This window comes from Manis pentadactyla, chromosome 10 (genome assembly GCF_030020395.1).
Source record: "Manis pentadactyla isolate mManPen7 chromosome 10, mManPen7.hap1, whole genome shotgun sequence".
NCBI classification, from domain to species: domain Eukaryota; kingdom Metazoa; phylum Chordata; class Mammalia; order Pholidota; family Manidae; genus Manis; species Manis pentadactyla.
The window spans coordinates 17,393,570-17,413,500 of NC_080028.1; the positions used below are offsets into that span (position 1 = coordinate 17,393,570).

Genomic DNA, 19,931 nt, shown 5'->3' on the forward strand with positions numbered 1-19,931 from the left:
CCAAAGTATCTGTGGAGCATATTTCAGCTCAGGAGGGACTTGGTGCCCCAGATTCCTGCATCAAAGTGACACAGCAAAGTGAGCTGTTGGCCCCCGAGAGACTATTAGCCATCAGCCAGGAAGACACTGGATCTTCCAGCCAAATGCCCTGGACTGTATTGTCCCAATACCCAACATGCCCTAAGATCACCAGGATGAATCCCCTCTTATCCCATCTTCCTGTTGATCTCAGTCAACAGCAGAGGTCTAGATGTCCAGGGTTATGCCCTACCACACGGACACTCTACTATGTGACTGTGATCTGACCCCGTCCCTTCCCGCTGCCCTCACAAACCCTTCTGGTGCCGTCTGAGGTCACTGCCACATTAGCAAACTCCAACAGTCTCTACCTGTTCCCAGAAGGCTCTGCTCACCTCATACTGAAGAAGCGTCTGCCTCCTGCAAACAGTTCTCCTGGAGGCTCTCAGGGCCCTTACCCCTTACCCCACACTTCATGGTCTGGGGCTGGGATGGCATCTTTCTCACTGAGCATTGCCACTTCCAAGTACTCCTACCTCCTCCCCCTTTACAAGCCCGGGTCCCTCAGAGCACACAGACCCTGCAGTTGCTCTTTCTTCTGCTTTCGTCCTGGCAGTGGCACCTGCATCACTGGCTTTCCCTCCATGCCTATGACATCCTTGGTAGTGCCGACATCCCTGTCAGTGAGCTCTGCTGCCCCTGTCCCCACTCTGCCCCTGCCACCACGCCTTGACCACCCCTGCCTTGTCTCAGCATTAGAGCGGACGGCTCCTGAAAGCTCTGTTCCAAGCATCCTGCTCTCTCTGCCTGCCAGCTTTCTTCAGCTCAACCTCCCTCCTCTGACGCTGCAGCTCTGATCTCCTCTGGCCTGCAGGACCCGCCCCTCCTTGGGCCTGTTTCTCTCTCACCCACGTCCTCCCCATCCACTCGCACACCTGGGGCCCTGCTGCTGGCTGTGTCTTAGCACGGCCCGGATGGCCAGGCAGTGAGAACCCCACCTCTCCTCTCTCCCTCCAGCACAGTGTTTGGCGGACTGTAGCCCACCCACTCTGCCGCCTCTGGGCCTGCCCTCCTAGTGGGGTGCTGTTGTCCCGTGTATGTCCTGTCTGGACTCCCTTTAGAGTTACGTGCATAAACATGACCAATTCTGTACTTGTCCAGTGCATTTAATTTTTCTCTCCCTGGAGAATTCATCTCTTACATGCACCTCTCTCTGCAGCTCTCAGTCCCTGCCCCTCACTCTCAGTGGATGAACTCAATTCATACCTCATGGAGAAGGTAGACAGACAACCACCACCTGTTGGGGACCATCCTCAAGAACACATGACTGCCAGCTGTCCCATGAGCTGGACCCCAGCAATTGGAGGCTCCTTGCCCCTTGCCACCCTTGGAATGTGGGTTCTGCCTGCCTTTCCTGCCCCCAGAGACTGCCTTGAGCAGTGAAGTGGTGCTGAGACCATTCGGACAGTACATGTGCCTGAACCCAGTTAAGGCTTCTATCAAACTGTTAAGATTTGGTGGGCAGTGCAGAGATCTAGTAAGGGTCTTGAGGCCTTTCAGGACAAACCTCATACATACATGCCCTTTGCTTATCAAACCTACCACCTACCCACCTGGAGGGGCCTGCGGCTTTCTTCAGTCTCTCCCTGCCCTGCATGTATGGGGGGCTTGTTTCCCCAGGAAGCTCTGCCGGGGCTTGTGAATCAACACGCCTCATCTTCCTGTCCTGAAGTTCACCGCTTGCCTGGCCCTGAACTCCCCGACTCCGCTTTCCTTATTTAACCAATGAACTAGCTAACAACTGACTGACTGACTGACTGACAAGTCATTTATGCACTAAGTGTCCATTTCTTCCCCATAAATGTAAACTCTTTAAGGAAAGAGACTCGGCTGCCTGGTCAGGAATGAGTTCCCAGTGCTTCCAATGTGCCTGGTACCCATCAATGCCCAGTGCCCGAGGTGTGTGTCATACCGTGGAAGGTTTCCCTCTGGCTATATAGAAATGTACACCATCTGTCTTCATAGAAAGAGAAATTTATTTAGAGTGGCCAGACATAGACCTTTCCAAGTTAATTCATGGTAATAGCCCGCCTGAAGCAGGTGCCCATGAGTGACTCACCAACTGACTAGTTGACTGGCTTACTATCTGGTTAACTGATTAACTAACTGCCTGACTGACCAACTAATGGACTAACTGCCTACCTACCACTGCCCCTGCTCCCATCTCAGGCTCACCTCTGCACCTGTGAGCTCTGGGTCCCCTTGCCCTCCCTTACTCCTATAACCACCCTCCTGTAACCACCTGCCTTCTCTCCTTCAGTATCAGTGCCCCCTCTCTCTTGGCTCATACTCAGCAGCATAAAAACATGCTTTAATATTACTCATCGTGCCAGAAAACAAACTTGCTTTCTTCTTGGAAAGAATCCAGTGGGTGGTGACAGTCATGGGTACAGATGAAAGAAGAGTGGTGGTGAGTTAATGGCTCATGTACCTGAGTGTCAGGTACATACGGGTTCGTTGCATTAGCTGTCAAAACAAGGTGGGCATTAAATAAAACAAATGGAAATGGGCTCTGAAGAGCTGCTGTTCAAATGCCACAGGCCTAGTCATGACAACTCTGCACCCAGCCCCTGCTCGGCGGGTTTTCCTTACTGGCCTTACACCGTCATTTCATGTGGGACCATGTTCTCCTGGACAATTGGCCAGACCAACACGGGGGTCAGTAGGGACCTCACTCAGAGAGGAAGGGCTTTAATTATGGGGTGCTTGCACTGTCCTTTGGCCCACAGGTAAGGGATCTCAGGTGGGCAGTGTCCAAATAAGGAAGTAAAGTGTACGGACTGGGCCTCCTCCGCACCACAAGCAACAGTCAAGGGTGCTTTGAGTCAGACAGATATGGGTTCAAGTTCTGGCTGTGCCATGTGCTCGCTCTGTGACTGAGCAAGGACCTTCACTCTCCCTGGTCTGGGGTGGGTTGAACTGTGGCCCCCCAAAAGGTATGTCCATGGCCTACACCCTGGTATCTGTGAATCTGACCTTGCTTAAGAGTCTTTGCAGATGTAATTAAGCATCTCAGCGTGAGATCATCCTAGATTTGAAAAGCCCTGGACCCAGAGGGGAAGGTCATGTGAAGACAGAGGCAAAGCCTAGAGTTTCTCCACCATTACAACTGGAACATGAGGGAGAAATGAGCCTCATGGCCCAGAAGAGGTGCTGAGCTAAAACGCCCGTCTCCTGGCAGGAGGCACCCAGGCCTGCTCTTTGAGGGCTGGGCTAGAGCCGTACTCACCGATAAGCAGAGGTTGATGGGTGTGCAGACCCTCCCGTCTCCCGTGTATTTGGGCAGACAGTTACAGACAGCCTGTGTGGGGGGAGAGGGAGATGGGTCACCACACAGATAGTTCTGCAGGCTCTCACGCTCAGCTTCTCTAACAGTAGTGGTAATGGCAGAAGAGTCTCTATCTGATATTGGTCATGTCTATTCTAGAGGGGTAATTGTCATCTTACATTTTAGCACATCTGGTACACTTCACTCTAGCACTGGGGTCTTCTTGCTGCCAGGAGACTTCTGCTTTTAAAACTTTGTTACCTTCTTAGTCCCTTGCCTTCTCAGGGCTCGCTTCTTTTCTCCCTTTGGCTGGTAAAGGTTCATCTGCACAGAAGCTCAGCTATGGTCCCCTCCCATTCATCTGCAGTTCTCGCTCCTCTCCACCCAGGTTCAGCCCAAAGGCACCAGCGCTGGGAGGGGCCAACGGAGGGCTCTGGAGTCAGACCGGGTGCTCGCATGAAAACAGTCAATCAGCCTCACTGTTTGGCCAAGGAAGTCAGTTGGGGGCTTCAAGATGAGGGAGGGGATGTTGTCTTCAGGAGCCCGGGGACTGTCTGTTTCATCTCCATATCACATGTGCTTGGAGGATCTGGGCTCAGGGCTGAGACCCAGCTCTGCACTATTCACCAAGCCATGTGCCAGAGGAGGGGGCCCCCACTTCTAATGTGTCCACCCAAGAGGGGCTTTTATAATCCATACATAAGCCTCCCCTACAGGAGAGGTGGCTCTAGTCTGACATCTGCTTGTTAGAACTTGAACTCATTTGCTCCTCAGGTCTGTTCTGAGCTCCTCCATGGCCACGTGGCAGGTTTTCTCTGCCTCTCCACCTCTTCCTTCATTACAGGCCCTGATCTTGGCTCAAACCTTTGCCAAGATGCCCCACCAGCTACCTGTCCTGGGCTAAGATCCTGAATTAGAGATCAACCCCAACTCCCTCTCACTGCCTTCTAGATCTGGGAAAGGACTTTTAGAGGCCCTAAGCACCAAAAACTTATAGGTTTTCCCCATTTTCCGAATCCCCTATGTGGTATGGAATAAGAACTCTACGGAATTGCAAAATATGTATAAGGTGGCCCAAAATTGAGTGTTCTGGTTTTCTCTATGACTATATATGTAAACACACACACAGTTTTTCAAAATAATTTTTTTTTCTTTCTTATTTTCGGGTGCTTTAGGTACTTGCTTGATCTGCTCATAGGGAGACGTGGTACTGAGGTCTCTGAATGGCTCAGCAAGGTCAATAGAACATTCACAGGGATCTCACTTCATCATCCAATTTCTGATGTATGTCATTTCCTGCCTGACCACTGTGCTTATGTTCAATGGGACAGAGACTGAGGGAGGCAGAGCTTGGGTCTCTGTGCCTCCAGCTTCCCCAGCCATGCTTTATTCACCCCTCAACCTCTCCCCAACTTTGTGCTGGAGCCCTCACATTTTTGCCACCTCCCCAAACCTGCTCTCTAGGGAAGTGCTGCAAGGCTCACTGTGTTAGGGACTATACGACCAAGGGAGGGACTAAGAACATATCTTCTGCTATGGCACATGCATTTCAGAGCCTCAAGTCAAAGAAAAGTTGTAGGATTCTGGGCATCAGGAAGGGGGGCATTCTTGAAGATCTTCTAGGTGGTTCTGGGACCATGTGGTGTTTCCAGATGCCTACTCCTCACCACTCTAGAAGGCCCCTCATCCACCTTTGTCTCCTGCCTCCCCATCTCCCTGGCATTTTTTTCTCATCCCCAAAGAATGGCTTCTATGGGAATTATTTCAGATTTTCCCTTTAAGTGTTATTTTACACTGCTGCTCCCCAGAGGTCTGTTCTCAGCCCCCTTCCCTCAGGCATTTGCTCCTGGGACACTGAGGGACCCCTGGGAGGCAAAGCTCACCTGGTTGGGTCCTGTCTGTGTGCACTCTGCATTCCTGTGACAGCCACCATTGTTCTCCAAACAAGGATTGATCTCTTAAAGGAAAAGGCCAACACCTGGCATGAGAATCAAGCCTCATTTTCAAGTAAAGGCATCTTGAGGGACCAGCCTGGATGGCTAACTGACCAACAGGAGCAGGTATCAAAGTACTATTCAGTTTTCTGATAACTTTCAGGTGGCAGTAACCCAACAGGGAGGGCCCAGATACAGTTTCTCAAGAGCGACTCTTCTGGGTTAGGATGGTGCCAGCAGAGGCATAGTCCGTGGGCTTTAATCTGTTCATCTATTGAATGAGTATGAGTGTTTGCAGCCAATGACTTGAAATAATAGAATTCTGGCGACCAATCCAACACACTCTGAATGAAGAGACTTAGGAATTTAAAAAGATCATTCACAACTGTCAAAACACAGTTGGTTCAGGGAAGAATCAATAGATACTAAATTTAGGAGGACTTCTGATGAGGAAAAGGTATTTGCTTGGTGTTAAAGTGTCTCCTCCCTGATTGCTTATTAGTAGCAAAGGGGAAAAAGCAATTGTATAGTGGAGAAATCACACAGCACCTTGACCAAGGGGTCAAAAGTAACATCACAAATGAGAGGCAATTGGAAATCCAGAACCTTCAGTGTGATACCCTGAGATGGACAGATGCAACACCCCTCATGTGATATTGGGTCTGGAATGCATATCTGCATATAACCATGCAAAAATACCCGACAAACCTGAAATGAAGGACATGCTATCAAAAAAAGTAGGAGTGGTGGACTATATTCTTCCCAAATGTCAATGTCATAAAAGACACAGCAAGGCTGAGGAATCATCCTAACTAAAGGACATTAAAGAGACTTGACAGTGAAAGGCGATACCCAACCCTAAACTGGATTTTGTACTGGAGGAAAGAAATGTCAAAAAAAAGGACATTCTTGGGTCACTGATAAAATTAGAATACAATGGTAATTAGATACAAGTATTATATCAATAATGAATTTACTGAAGTTGATAACCATGTGTGGCGATGTAAGAGTCTATCTTTATTCTTGAATACACTTAAGTATTTAAAGATAAAGGGAGTATGCTATTATAGCTTACTCTCAAATGGTTTAGAAAAAATAGATGTATATAGATATAAAGAGACCATATGATAAGGCAAATGGGACAAAACATTAACAATAAGTGAATCTAGGTAAAGACCAAGTGGGTCTTTTTGGTACTATTCTTGCAACTCTTCTGTGTGAATTTTTTTTAACAGCCAAAACATTAAAATTTAGATGATTTGGAGGTACATTTATTTTTAGGGAGAGTTGTTCTTTCTATTACTAAGCATACTAAATACTATGTATCATGAGATACAATTTTTGTTTAAAAAAATACATGTATACATAGCAAAATGGGGTAATACAACCATGGTAACAGTGATTATCTCCAGAATGTTTTCCCCCAGGATATATGCATTCTCTAACTTTTCTACAGTGAGAATGTGTAAGTTGTATAAAAAAATAATAAACATTTAAAAATTCAGTCACCACCATGATTTTCAATTAGAAAAAGTTCCCCTTTTCTCCTTCCAAAGTAATTTTTGGACATTATATACCTTCATATCCCAGCAGTCACATTTTCATACCCTCATACCTTCCTGCCCAAACAAACTGAGAGATGATCCTAGTAGTGGCATGTTCTAATTATAAGAGCCCACAGTTTGGACCATATAACAGGGCTCTGACTTTTAAACCCTTGCCACCAGATGGATGACAGGTGGTACCTACCTAGGCACACAATACCATCACCAGTATAGCCTGCCTTGCACATGCACACCCGGCTTCCTGGGGTGGTTCTTTTACAGTAAGCCTTGGTGGAGCAACCTCCATTGCTGATCTCACAGGCATTGATTGCTGTAGAAGAGAATGATAACAGAACAGAGGAGTGAGGACAGGAAGAAAAGCTGCTGATGGATTTTTACTTGGCGTCATTGAGAAACAGAAGATAGTTCAAAATGGCATTGGATTTAATATGGATAATGCAAAAGAATGAAAACACCAGATGTCTTCACTGGTGAATTCTACTAAACACTTAAGGAAAAATAAACACCAATTTTTCACAAACTTTTCCAAACACTGAAAGAGGAGGGAAAACCCAATTTGTTTTATGAGGCCATTATTACCTTGGTATCAAAATCAGATAAATCTATCACAAGAAAACTATAGACCAATATCTCTTGTGCATATAGGCACAAAAATTCTCAAGAAAATATCTGCAAATCAAATTCAGCAATACATAATAAGGATTATACACCATAACCAAGAAGGATTTATATAAGAATGCAAGATGATTTAACATCCAAAATTTAATTTAATACTGCATATCAATAGAATTAAAGAGAAACACATGTGCATCTCAATAGAAGGAACAAAAATATATGACAAAATTCAACACCTTTAATGATGAAAACACTCAACAGGAAGGGAACTTCCTTAATCTGATAAAGGACATCTATGAAAAACCCACAGCTCAAGTCATAGTTAATGGTGAAAGACTGAATGCTTTCCTCCATCATCAGGAATAAGAGAATGACACCCACTCTGGTCACTTCTAGTCAACATTTTACTGGAGTTTCTAGCCAGGGCAATCAGACAAGAAAAGGAAGTAAAAGGCATCCAGATTAGACAAGAAGAAGTAAAACCATCTCTATGTGTAGATGACATCATCTTGAATATGGAATATCCTAAAGAATCTACTAAAAAACAGACCAATAAACAAGTTCAACAAGGTTTCAGGATACATGTTCAACAGACAAAAATCAATTATATTTCTATACAGTAACAATGAGCAAACTGATCTCAAAATTAAGAAAACAATTCCATTTACAGTAGTATCAAAAATAATTAAATACTTTGGAATACATTGAACAAGCAAAGTATAAAACTTACAATCTGAAACTGTAAACATTGTTGGAAGAAATGAAAGAAGACCTAAATAATGGAAATATGTTTCATGTTCATTAATTGGAAAAAATAACACTGCTAATGTGGTACCACTCCCCAAATTGATCCACAGTGCAATGCAAACACTATCAAAATCCTAGGTGACTTCTTTGCAGAAATTGACATGATGATTGTAAAATTCATATGCAGATTCAAAGGGCCCAGAATAGTCAAAACAATCTTGAGAAAGAACAAAGTTGGAGGACTCATACTCCCTAATTTCAAAACTTACCATAAAGACAGTGTGGTACTAGCATAAGGATAGAATAGAATTTAGAGTCCAGATATAAGCCCTTCCATCTATCCATTCATCTAGGATCAATTGATTTTCCACAAAGGCACCCAGATGTTTCAATGGGGGAAAGAATAAGCTTTTCAACAAATGATACTGAGTCAACTGGATATCCACATGCAAAAGAATGAATTTGGATCTCAGCCTCAATATATACAAAAATTAATTCAAAGTGGATCGAAGACCTAGACCCACTTGGAGTCCCAAGGAGTGTGTTTGAGTCTTGGCTTGGCCTTCACTCACTGTGTGATTTTGGACAAGCTACTTAATGAATATGAACTTCGGGGTGTCCACCTATAGAGGTTTATTTACAGGTTTTGGAACTTACATCTAATAATGCATATGAAAGTGATGAAAGTGCTATAGCAATGTAGGTTGTTCTCTTAATAACTTGTGTCTTCTGCTTTTGCTATTTTTCCCAAGAACAGAGGCCAAGGAAAAAAACCCAAGTTATTTCCCTTTCCAGCTGTTTTCACTAGCATACTGTACACATCCTACTGCAGGAAACATCTGGGACCAGGTCAGTACCTATGTGCTGGAAAAAGCCTCAGGGTAAGATGGTCTAGAAGGCAGATTGGTCTAGAAGGTCCACCACAATCTGGACCAGAGCCTGCCTGGACACAGTGCTCAAGAGAAAAATGGTGCTAAGTCTTTCCATTTTCTAGCACCAAGCATGTGCTGGTCTTTGGAACTCAATTAGCTCACATTTATTGAGTGTTCTATGCGACAGCTATTCTAAGCACATCACAGGTATTAATCCAGGTTATCCCCTAACAATCCATTGAGGGAGATTCTCTTATTATCTACAACTCACAGATGAAAAAAATGATGCAAAGAGCAGTTGAGCAATTTCCCCAAGATAACACAAATTGTAAGAATTTAGAATCAAGCCTGGAGATCTAATGCTGGGGCCATTTTTAATAGCTCCATCATTCTGCCATTGTACACAGAGAGGCTCTCTTATCCCCAATCCCTCTGCCAGGGAGGTGGTCTTATGTTTACATTACAAATGAGTTAAGGGGGCTCAGAGCAGTTAAGAGCCGTCCCTTCCCACCCCCAAGCCATGTAGGATGTAGGAGGAAGAACCAGGGCTCAAGCTCCTTTCTGTCTGTGGGTAAAAATGCAGTATTTCCAGAATCTCTGCCTGGCCTTAGTGTATCTCCATATCAATAGGTGTTTCTAAGGGGTGGAGAGAAGTAGCATCTCCCTATCAGTAGGTAATTACAAGGGCTAATGGGGGCATATCTGGACCAGAGAGGTGGGTGGGGTCCCTTCTTCTGCAGCCTGGTCATGAGAGACAAAGGAGAGCAGAAACGGATGGCTGCTTGTAAGCAATAAATGGGTTTCTCCCACTTTATTTCTCCATTTGACTGATTTTGGTTTCAAAGGTATTTTGCCCTGGGATTTTTCCCCGGAGTTATAATGTCCCACTCCAGGGTCCCCACACCCAGGCCATACTCTAGGTCAATCAAACCAAATCAAAACCCTCAAAGGTTTTTTTAAAGCTCTTAGGTGATTCCAATCGTGGTCAAGGCTGTAAACTACTGCTTGGAGAAGAAAACAGAAGCAATTGCCCCACCTACTCCCCAATCCTTAAATACTAGGCTTCCTGCCTCTTGGCACAATCAGTCGCCTTGGTACACTGAGTTCACTGTCAGTGGTTAGTTGCAGCTGCCCAATTAGTCTGCAGGAACACAGGTCTCTCAACAGCTGGAGCTAGCCTTGGCTCCCCCCAGCAAATTCCTCCATCACTTGCCTGTGCAGTTTGTCCCATTTCCCTGGAATCCTGCTGCACATCTGCATGTGGCAGTGCCATCCGGATTAAGAAGGCAGCTGCAATGAGAAAGAGCATATTCCATTTGTAGAGAAACATGTAACACCCATCCCTTCATCCCCTGCACCCCAGCTCCTGCCCCTATGAGGCAGTCAGAGGTCCGGACGCCTGTGGCTCAGGAGGAGAGCCCATTCCTAGCGTGGCCCCACCATGGGCAGCTAAAACTGCAGTCATTTATCAGGGAAACCACAGAGTGTGCATATGTGGGCATCAGGCCCAGGATAAGGAGGGTACCTACCAATCTTTAGAGAACTACCTCTGTGCTAGGAACTGTGCTTCACATGCTACTTCATGTAACCTACAGGATATCCACTAGCCCTAACAAGGAGATAAGACTATTATTCTCATTTACAGATGGAGACACTAAGGCTTAGAAACATTAAATAATTGACTCAAGGTCATGCAGACAATGAAAATGACTGATTTGCATTCAGGTCTAAGTCCAGTTGCAAGGCTAATTAATGAACCCAGTAAGCCCTCTGGGAGTTAGGAGTATGAGCTGAAGTATGGAGAAAGCAGGCTTGACTGTGAGTAGGAGTAAACTTTAATGAAAGGGAGGCCCATTGGGCTCCCTCTGCCTCTGGGAGACAGTCCCTGTGGCTTATCCTGGGGGAACAATTAGCATTTTTGCCAACATGCCAGATAACCCAGGTGGCAGTTTATTCAAAAAGCTGGATCTGTCAAGTTGATGGTGGCTTTTCAGAGGTATTTTTAGTTTTGTACTTAAATTTGTCCTAAATTCTCAGGAATGTTTTCAGGAAACTATTCCCTGGAGGATAGGGACTAGGGTGGACTCTATCAGGAAAGAATCCCCTTTGCATCGGCCCCAAAGGAAGCTCAGAGGTACCTACTTGGCGCTGGTGTGGCATGTCCCATTGCAGTTGTCTTTTGTGATTTCTGAAAAAGAGATCCAATTTCTGGGTCAGTCTTCTCTTACTAAGCCTTACTCAAGGCTTTAATTTAGTACTGGGTGTTGGGAAAAGATTTACTTCCTTGGAAGTAATGCTATATACATCTCGAGAACTATGTAAAACCATGTGACCATGTAAGTCCTTTTTTACATTGGCCACAAGGAAGCTCACAGCCAAATCTGAAAGTCAAATACACTGATGGAGCATCTCCTGTGTGCCAAGCCCTGTGCTAGGTGATGAGGATGCAAGGATGAGTAAAACCCAGTATCTTCCATACGGTCTGGATATTGATGTACATTCCTCCCTGGGGCTTGATTTTCTTCTTGTATTTGTATTTCCTAAATTTCTTATTCTTTCTAGTCCTTCATCATTTTATTATGGAGTAATATAAACAAACAAACATCTAATTACAAGTAATAGTAAAGGTTTTTTTTTTTCATATGAAGCATAGCCGAGGGCCAGATATACAGCAGGTATCTACTATTTGCTGCATTAATTCCTAAATTTTAAGGGACAGCTTTGATTCTTGCTTTTGGATGCCCAGCTAGGGAAGGATCCACAAAGAAATCATTAGAGAAGAGGAAAGCGTGCCCTTTGGAGAGGATGCTCATACTCAGACCTTTTGGGATAGAAATCTCAATAGGCCTGGGCAAGTCAAAAAGAATGTCCTGGAACAGATCTGGCTGCAAAAGTGGTCTGTTTTGTGTCAAAGGGAACATTTACAGGCTCCAACAGGCTGGAGCTGATGCAATGCCAATCATGCCTTTATGTGTGCTATTCCTTGAGCCTGGAAATTCCTTTCTCTCTTTTCTCTACCTATTGAAATCCCAATCATCTTTTAGGTCCTTCTCTCTGAAACCTGCTGTAAACCTTGGAGCCAGCTTCAGTTTATTGTTAACAACTACATGGTATATTCTTCCCAGGAGGATGTAGTGCCCCTATCTGGCTCTGGAGGGAAAGAGGGCAATGATTGATTAGTGATGTCTGTCATGGGCTCAAGAGTGGGGGTGGGGTGGGTTTGCACAGAGACAAAGGAGGTGTCTTCCTTGCTCTAGTCTAGAGGCTCTTTGCTTTGTGCTCACATACCACTATTTTGTGAACACTATTGAACATTTATTGACGTTTTTAGACTGGAAACTCCTTGTGCAGGGTGCACACTGGAGACCAAGCTGGAAAACTGGATGAGAGCCAATTGGTGAATAGCTTGGTAGTCCACCCTGCTAAGGTGTTTCCCTTGTAGGCAACGAACTTTCTTTTGGAAGCAACAAAGAACAATAGCAGATTGTCAAGTCTTGGTGGAAGGGGCTGCAAACATGATCTTATCTACTGCTACAGAGTGAATGTTTGTGTCCCCCCAAAATCCATAGGTTGAAACCTAATCCCCACTGTTAGGACATGAAAGAAACCCCCCCAGAGCATACCCTTGCCCCTTCTGCCATGTGAAGACATGTGAAGTCAGCAGTCTGCAACCCAGAAGAGGATTGTAACCAGAATCGGATGGTGCTGGCACCCTGATGTAGCCTTCTGGCATCCAGAAGTGTCAGAAAGAAACTTCTGTTGTTTACAAGCTACCCAGTCTATGGTACTTTGTTATAGCAGCCTGAACCAACTAAGACATCTGTGTTTTGGGAAGTTCTCTGGCAGAAATGTGGAATGCAGTAAGACAGGACCAGAGGCAAAGAGACACGTCAGATGTACACACGAGATGTCCATGCAGCATTGTGTATCATGATAGAAAACTGGTTTAAAAAATGTGGTACATCTATATAATGGAATATATATGGATGTCAAAAAATTACATTTATGCATATTTATTCACATAGAAAGATATCTATTGTATATTGTGAAGTAGAAAAGCAGGTTACAAAACACTAGTAGAGTATGGTCCCATAAAGGCTGGAAGACTAATGTAAAATATTAATGATAGTTCCTTCCTGCTTTGGGCTTATGCATAATTTTTATTCTCTCCTTTCTGGTTTATTTCACACCCATTTTTGCTGCAAGTACTTCTTTTGATTGTGAAAAGAAGGAATAGAGGTGTCATTTCTATTTTAGGAAGACAAATATAGCTGCTAAGAAGTGAATTTAGAATGTGTCTTGAGGACTGAAGGGCCTGCTCTTACCACTGTCGCATTTCACTCCTCGCCAGCCAATGTCACAGTCACAGGAGCCGTCACCCGTAGGTCCTTGGCTGCATCTCCCATGGACACAGGAACATGCTAAGTGGAAAAATGCCCACAAATGATCAGACTTATGACCTGTATCCAGTAACTCATTTGTCACTGATCACACAGTTTCCTTTCAGGGCACTTAATTCTCCAACCTGGTTCCAGAGAATTACTGTCTGTAATGGACGGCTGGGTTCCCAGGAAGGGCAAGGACGGAGATAAAATGGAGTGGGCTAACAGGTGAATCTGGTCATGCTTTGACAAAGCCCACAGTTTCGGGCCTGTAGCACTGCAGGTCGGTGACCCAGGCAGGTTGAGAGTGTCCTCAACTAAGGTTATCGGAGGATCCAGGGTTATGCGGGAGTCCTTGGGATGGAACCGCATTGGCTCCCGAAGGTTTGTCCACTAGGCTCATATAAACCTGGTGCGGCACTGTCGTCTTCTGCCCAGAAATGCCGATTCCTTTGTCACACAGCAGTGTCATGAGCCTCTTTGAGAACTGGATGAAAGCTAAGGATGCCTTCCCCAGAAACAAGCATTCAGCTTTGGGGGTTTGCTGGACCCAACGTGTGTTATCTACAGATCCCAGGTTAGGAACTTTTGCACAAATGCAAGCAGAAAACTCTTCCAAACAACAGAAATAAATTGGTGCTCCAATTCCAACGATATATTATATGGTTCAATTATAGTGATTCAATTGTATATTATTTATTGTAATATACTCAATTGTATATGGATTTTGTCTGGTTTGGACTAGCTGTTGAGAAAACAGTGATAGGTCAAGTTATGGTTTTTAGTACAGGGTAGAAAAGAAATGTTGTGCTTTCTCATCATGGATTAGGAAGTCCCTCTTCCCAAGCCAACCCTCTCATATATATGAGTCCCTGGGCACAAGGTAGTCAGGGTGAGAGAATGCAGATGACTTGGCTCAAACAGATCATGATTTTTGTGAGAACAGCTTAAAGGAGGTGGCTTGGTGAGGGCGAATTAATAGGGTGATCTTCATGTAGAGGACAGCATGACTGAAGAGCAAGGCTTTGGGGTCAAGCAAGGTGCCCACTCAAACTGCAGTTCTGCCTCTCATTAGTCATGACCTTGGGGGAAATCATTCAACTTCTGTGCCTTAATATCGTCATCTGTAAAATGGGTATAATAATCCCCAAGTCTATAAGGTTCCTGTGTTGATCAAAGGAGATAATAATACAGAAATGTGCATTTCAAACTATCAAACAATGTCCAAAGCTGAGAGGGTAATATGAGCACCAGCGTGGACAGGCAGACAGAAATGTGTGGTTGGGTTGGGGGCTGTCAACGAACAGGCTGGGGCTGAGGTGGTAGGTTAGTGACTGAAAATGTTCGGAAAGGCTGCCCTATCGATGTTGATTACAGCACAGATGTTCTTATAATTCTCATAACAGAGGTGGATTCCAGCCTGCCTGTGGGAGATCCCCATCATTCCCAGTGGTGTCGGGAGCCATGCAGGCCTGGGTGGGGAGGAGCGTGCGTACCTTGGTCACAGTGGATGCCGTACTTGCCCTCGATGCAGGTCTCGCAGGCCGTGCCTCTGAAGCCCTCTCCACACTCACACATGCCCGTGCCATTCACTCCGTCCAAGCAGACACCGTTTCCGAAGCAGACGTTCTGGGCATTCCCTGGGCAGGGCTGGCACTGGGGCCCGAAGAAGCCCGCGCAGCACTCTCTCGTCTGCAACGCAAGGACAAGGCGGGCTTGGACAAGGCCGTGCCTCCAACTTCCGGTTTTGTCTGGTTACAATGTTGCCACCCTGCTGGTAGGACTGGGTGTGTGTCCCAGAGCTCCCAGCCGCCAGGGAGGGGTTGTGAGAACCCCTGAGAGCCTGGTGAGTCTGAGCAGTTTCCAGGGGTGCCAGTCTCCATCGAGGAGGTAGGAAAGAGGGGAAGGAAAAAGGTAAGTAAGAAGTTGAAGGAAGGTGAGAAAGAGGAACAGCAGGAGCACAGCGAAGGATAATTCCAGTGAAGCCAGGGCCGCGGGAGGACCGTGGGACCCTCACCATCCCCAAACCCGGCTCCTGCAGCTGTACGGTAGGCGCCAGTACTGGAGGCCGGGGGACGGCCGCAGGTGAGGCGTTGGCATTTTGTAAGCCAGTCTCTTGTAGTTCAGGGAAGCCCTGCAGGAGGTCTGCTTGGCTTGGGCTGCCCACAGTCTTGAGTGCACTAAAACAGTCCACTGCCAGCAGACTGTAAGTGTAAAGACCAAACCACCTTGCCTCTGTATGATAGGCAGAGGCTCTGACCAGTCTTCTGGAAAAGACGTAGGACAGGAAGTTATGAAGAATTTTCCTGCAGATTCCAAAACAACAGTCCCAAGGTACTTAGTGACCAACTGCACCTTCTCTTTTCTTAAGTAGCTGGCCAGCTCCTGTATCTCTTGCTTACAAGCGTGCACAGAGACTTCACCCTGTTGTGACAGCAGGAGGTCCTCTTAGCCTTTCAATTTCTTCATCATGCAATTGAATATTGTGCTTTTACCAATTTGCTGAGTTTTATCGTCACCATACTACTTTGAATGACAATGATAATGAAGAAATGAGGAGGAAGAGAAGCTGGCAGAAAGAATACATACAAAGGCATTCTGAAAGTATAACATGATTAAATTTCCCAATGCTACTGCAGTAACTCAAAGGATGATTAAATCGTTATACTCACAATGATGGTTTTCACACATTTTGGTTGGCACCCAATGAACAGGGATCGTTTGCCCATGAAATAAATGGTATAGATACATTTCCGTATCTCTTCACCCTACGAAACAGCAATGATGACATCATCTTTTCAGCTAGGAAAAACTTTTCCAATCTCTAAAAGCAAGTAGGGGTGTGTGAAGCATTGCTGCCTCTCTGACTGAAATGTTCTGGAAAGTGGGCAGGGGTTGGCTTCTTGGAGCTGCTTCATAAGAAAGGAAACACAAAACACGATGTTGGCTGCTAGAACCAGCCAGCTGGCAAAATCCACATTGTTGTATCTTAAGATAGCATTCTGTAAAAAGAACTTTTCTTTAGAAGACTAACTCAGAAAGAATTGGAGAGTAAATCAGATGAAAATGAGTAAATTAGATTGATCTGAGATTTGGTTTCTACTGATTGATTTGTTTGATATTCCACCTTGGTCTGAGAAAGGATTGAGGCTATCTACAAGATTTAATTAAAACTCAAGTGAAAGATCAGCATTGCTATCATTATAAATTATTATTATCATGCTATGGAAAATGTGTATGTGTTTATTTTTTGTAATGGTCATAGCATTAGCAGAAGTAGCTTTTACAATAAATAGCTGCAAGAAACATGGATTGGTGATTAATTCAAAGACACGTTTGCTTCCCCCAAGAGTGCCATCTGTTGCTTAGAGAAAGTTAGTTGTAATTTTGACTATAAAGGGAAATGAGGCAGGTGGGACTCATCCAGACTGGATGTGGTTTTGGATATGGAGTCTGCCTTCTCTGATGAGATTTTTTGCTTTTATCCTCAATTGGCTACTGGGATATGAAAGATGTAGAAAGGGAAAAATCCCTCTTTGAATTGTGCATTGATTGATGTGAACCCCAATTTCTATTATTTATTAATTTAATTTTGCTTTGGTCCAAAAAAAACAGGATTCAAGACTTAAGAAAGATTCATACACTATAAGAAGGTAAAATTAAAACCAAGTGAAGGACGAGGACAGTGAAAATGAGTTATGCATGGGATTTTATATTTTGGACCTCCCTGGGATCTGGGAACTATTTTATGAAAACAGACAAAATACTCACTAGTGGTTTAGTTCCAAATGGGCAGATGGGTCGCTGGGGACACTTCCCACACTTTCCCTTGGTGAAACATAGAAGCAAAGTGAACATTTCATGGTTATTACTTTTCGTGCAAAATGAGGCTGTAAATATTTTCCAGACCTTGGAGCTGAACAATTTCAGATATAGAATTGAAAATCGGAAAGATTATAGAATCGCTCATCTGGTCAACCTCCTTAATGTTCTTTGAAGACAGGCACTTCAGCTGCTTGGGGTGTGGGATGTCTGAGCCATTTCCTCCACAAATGCCTTTCTGATGCTAATAATACTTTATCGTGTGGAGGTCTTATCTCGTTGAAATCCCAGTCCCTTTCATTGCAACACTCATTTATTCAAAACCCATTATTTACTGAATGGGTCCAGATTCAGAGTAAGACAATACATCACACATGGTGTTGAGCCTTGGGAATTCATGGTCCTGCTGAAGGGTCAGTGTGGAGATAATACATACACCATTACAAAACAAAGAGCAGAACTTAAGAATGGCAGAAATTTTTAAGTGCAACCTGTTCCTAAAACAGGAGGCCAGTGTGGCTGGTTCTTAACTTGCTTCCTACTGGACCGTATAGAGTTGTTCATTTTTCTGACTTTGGGGCCAGACCACCTGGCTTTGAATTCCTTCTCTGCCACTTGCTAGCTCCGTGAACCTGGGTACGGTTAACTGCTCTGTGGCTCATTTCCCCCATCTGTAAACTGGGGATAGTAATAGTATCGTCTTTTCAGGATACTGTGAGGATTATATGGATTAATACATGCAAAGTATTTATTAACCCATATAAAACCATTATAACCACATAACAGGTGCAGCGTCTGGCACATAAATGCCCCCAAATGTCAGCAGTTACTACTATTACTGAAGGATTCTGTGCCATCCAATGGACTGGAGTGAAAAGTTTCTATTACCGCATTGTGTATTACTCTGAAACAATCCATTTCTGTATTTTCTCTCCTAGTACACCAGGGTTGGCCAATACCTGCCCCCTCCCTAGGCCTATGCTAGGCATGGCATGTTTTTTTCTTTGAGGAGCACTATGGCTTCAGAATCCTAGTCAACACAACAGTCCAGGCAGCTTTTCCTAGGTGCCCAAGATGCAACTTATTGCATTAAATTGTGAGCCCACTGAAGGCAGGGAGCATGTCTGATTGATCTTGTAGAGCCAGAGCTGATTTTGCTCCTCTGCACACCAGAGATGCTCACTCAGTGTTTTTTGAATTGAGATATCCTAATAGATGAATCATATGTTTAAAAGATTATAAAGAATAAGCCAACACTCTTTAGTGCATCCTTGGCCATGGATAGAACTTACTCGTACAATAATGGTATTGTTATTATCACACCTATTCTTCTGTATTTCCAGAACTTTCCCCAAGCCGTGGATCACTCCTTTGTCAGTGGCTACATTGGTGTAGTTTATTGGAGCCTCATTTACAAAGATCTGTGAATAAGAGGGTAAAGTGTGAATTTTATTGTAGTGATTTTAAGGGAAATAGGGAAGAGAGAGACTGGATGCTGTCAATATGACAACAATTTAGGAGATATTCTAATATTCACCTGGAAGGTAGCATATTGGAGCAGTAAGAGCTCTGCCCAAGGAGAGGAGTGTCTAAATAACAGTCCTTTACCTGGCACCACTTAGCTGTGTGACCTTGGGCCAGTTGCTTTTCCTCTCTGAATCTCAATTTCTTCTTTTGTAAAAAGACAGTTGTACTTTGTTTTGTTTCTAATTTGTTAGGAGAGGCTACTTAATGATTGAGAAGTACAAAATAAGAGAATCTATTAATTTGTTCATTCCTATGATATAACTGAGGGCAAATGGTTGTTTGAAAAATTGGGGTGGTGTGTGTATGTGTGTGTGTGTGTGTGTGTGTGTGTGGTAGGGCTGAAGCTGGGAGAAGGGACAATTCTTTATTGTACTAAGTAGGTATCAAGTTTATATCCAAATAAGGTTTTAAAAATGTTTAATAGCATCCCCCAGACTCCTTCACAGCAGCAATATTATATTTGAACTTCCACTGAATGTTAAGGTGCCTTATGATTTACTTGGAGTCAAGTGAATTTCCATGGATGTTGATGTAACTCATGGCTCCACAGAGGTGTTCCAGGGTCTGTGTAGTTTTGGAAGACTAGCAAGGAACCTTACTGGTGGAGTCACATGGTGACTGCAGCCCAAATTTCCAGAATTCTAAGATGTGGAAGCTTTTTAAAATACCAAATGGCAGAACTTCTGATGCTGTAATATTGTTGATCTGGCATTTTAAAAGTCTGAAACATTTTCATTGTGAGACATATCCAGAGAATTATAGGATGCATTCAAATTTTGATTTGAACACAAGTCTACTTATTTAGAGAGCATTTTTTGACACCTGACTCTCCTAAGAGAAAGTAGTGAGTTATCAATAAAAGCAAAACATGTATTGGTAAGTGAAAACTATTTGTTTATTGTAAGAGAAAGCCTCCTTTGTAGGACTGCTGTAGATCAAGGAATTTCCAAACAAATGGAAAATGAAAATGACAGATTGGAAATTGATTTGACTAACAGCAGTGGAATATTCACTTCTACATGATGAAATAAAAGGTGACATAGATAAAAACAAAAGTATAATCTCTTTATCAATAAAAATTGCCTTACCTGGAAAAATAAGAAAATGTATTTGAAAGGACC

At 44.1% G+C, this 19,931-nt stretch overlaps 1 protein-coding gene across 1 annotated transcript in view; it reads right to left on the minus strand.

Annotated features, from left to right (window-relative positions):
* STAB2 (stabilin 2) overlaps positions 1-19,931 on the minus strand; it is a 141,440-nt gene that overhangs the window by 35,005 nt on the left and 86,504 nt on the right. The window contains exons 36-45 of the mRNA XM_036891231.2: positions 18,576-18,704; positions 17,233-17,289; positions 16,134-16,229; positions 14,958-15,153; positions 13,405-13,500; positions 11,222-11,267; positions 10,293-10,369; positions 7,030-7,155; positions 5,230-5,303; positions 3,308-3,379 (exon numbers count right to left, since the gene is read on the minus strand). Of these exons, the coding sequence (XP_036747126.2) occupies positions 3,308-3,379; positions 5,230-5,303; positions 7,030-7,155; positions 10,293-10,369; positions 11,222-11,267; positions 13,405-13,500; positions 14,958-15,153; positions 16,134-16,229; positions 17,233-17,289; positions 18,576-18,704 (969 nt within the window). The remainder of the gene's footprint in view (positions 1-3,307; positions 3,380-5,229; positions 5,304-7,029; positions 7,156-10,292; positions 10,370-11,221; positions 11,268-13,404; positions 13,501-14,957; positions 15,154-16,133; positions 16,230-17,232; positions 17,290-18,575; positions 18,705-19,931) is intronic.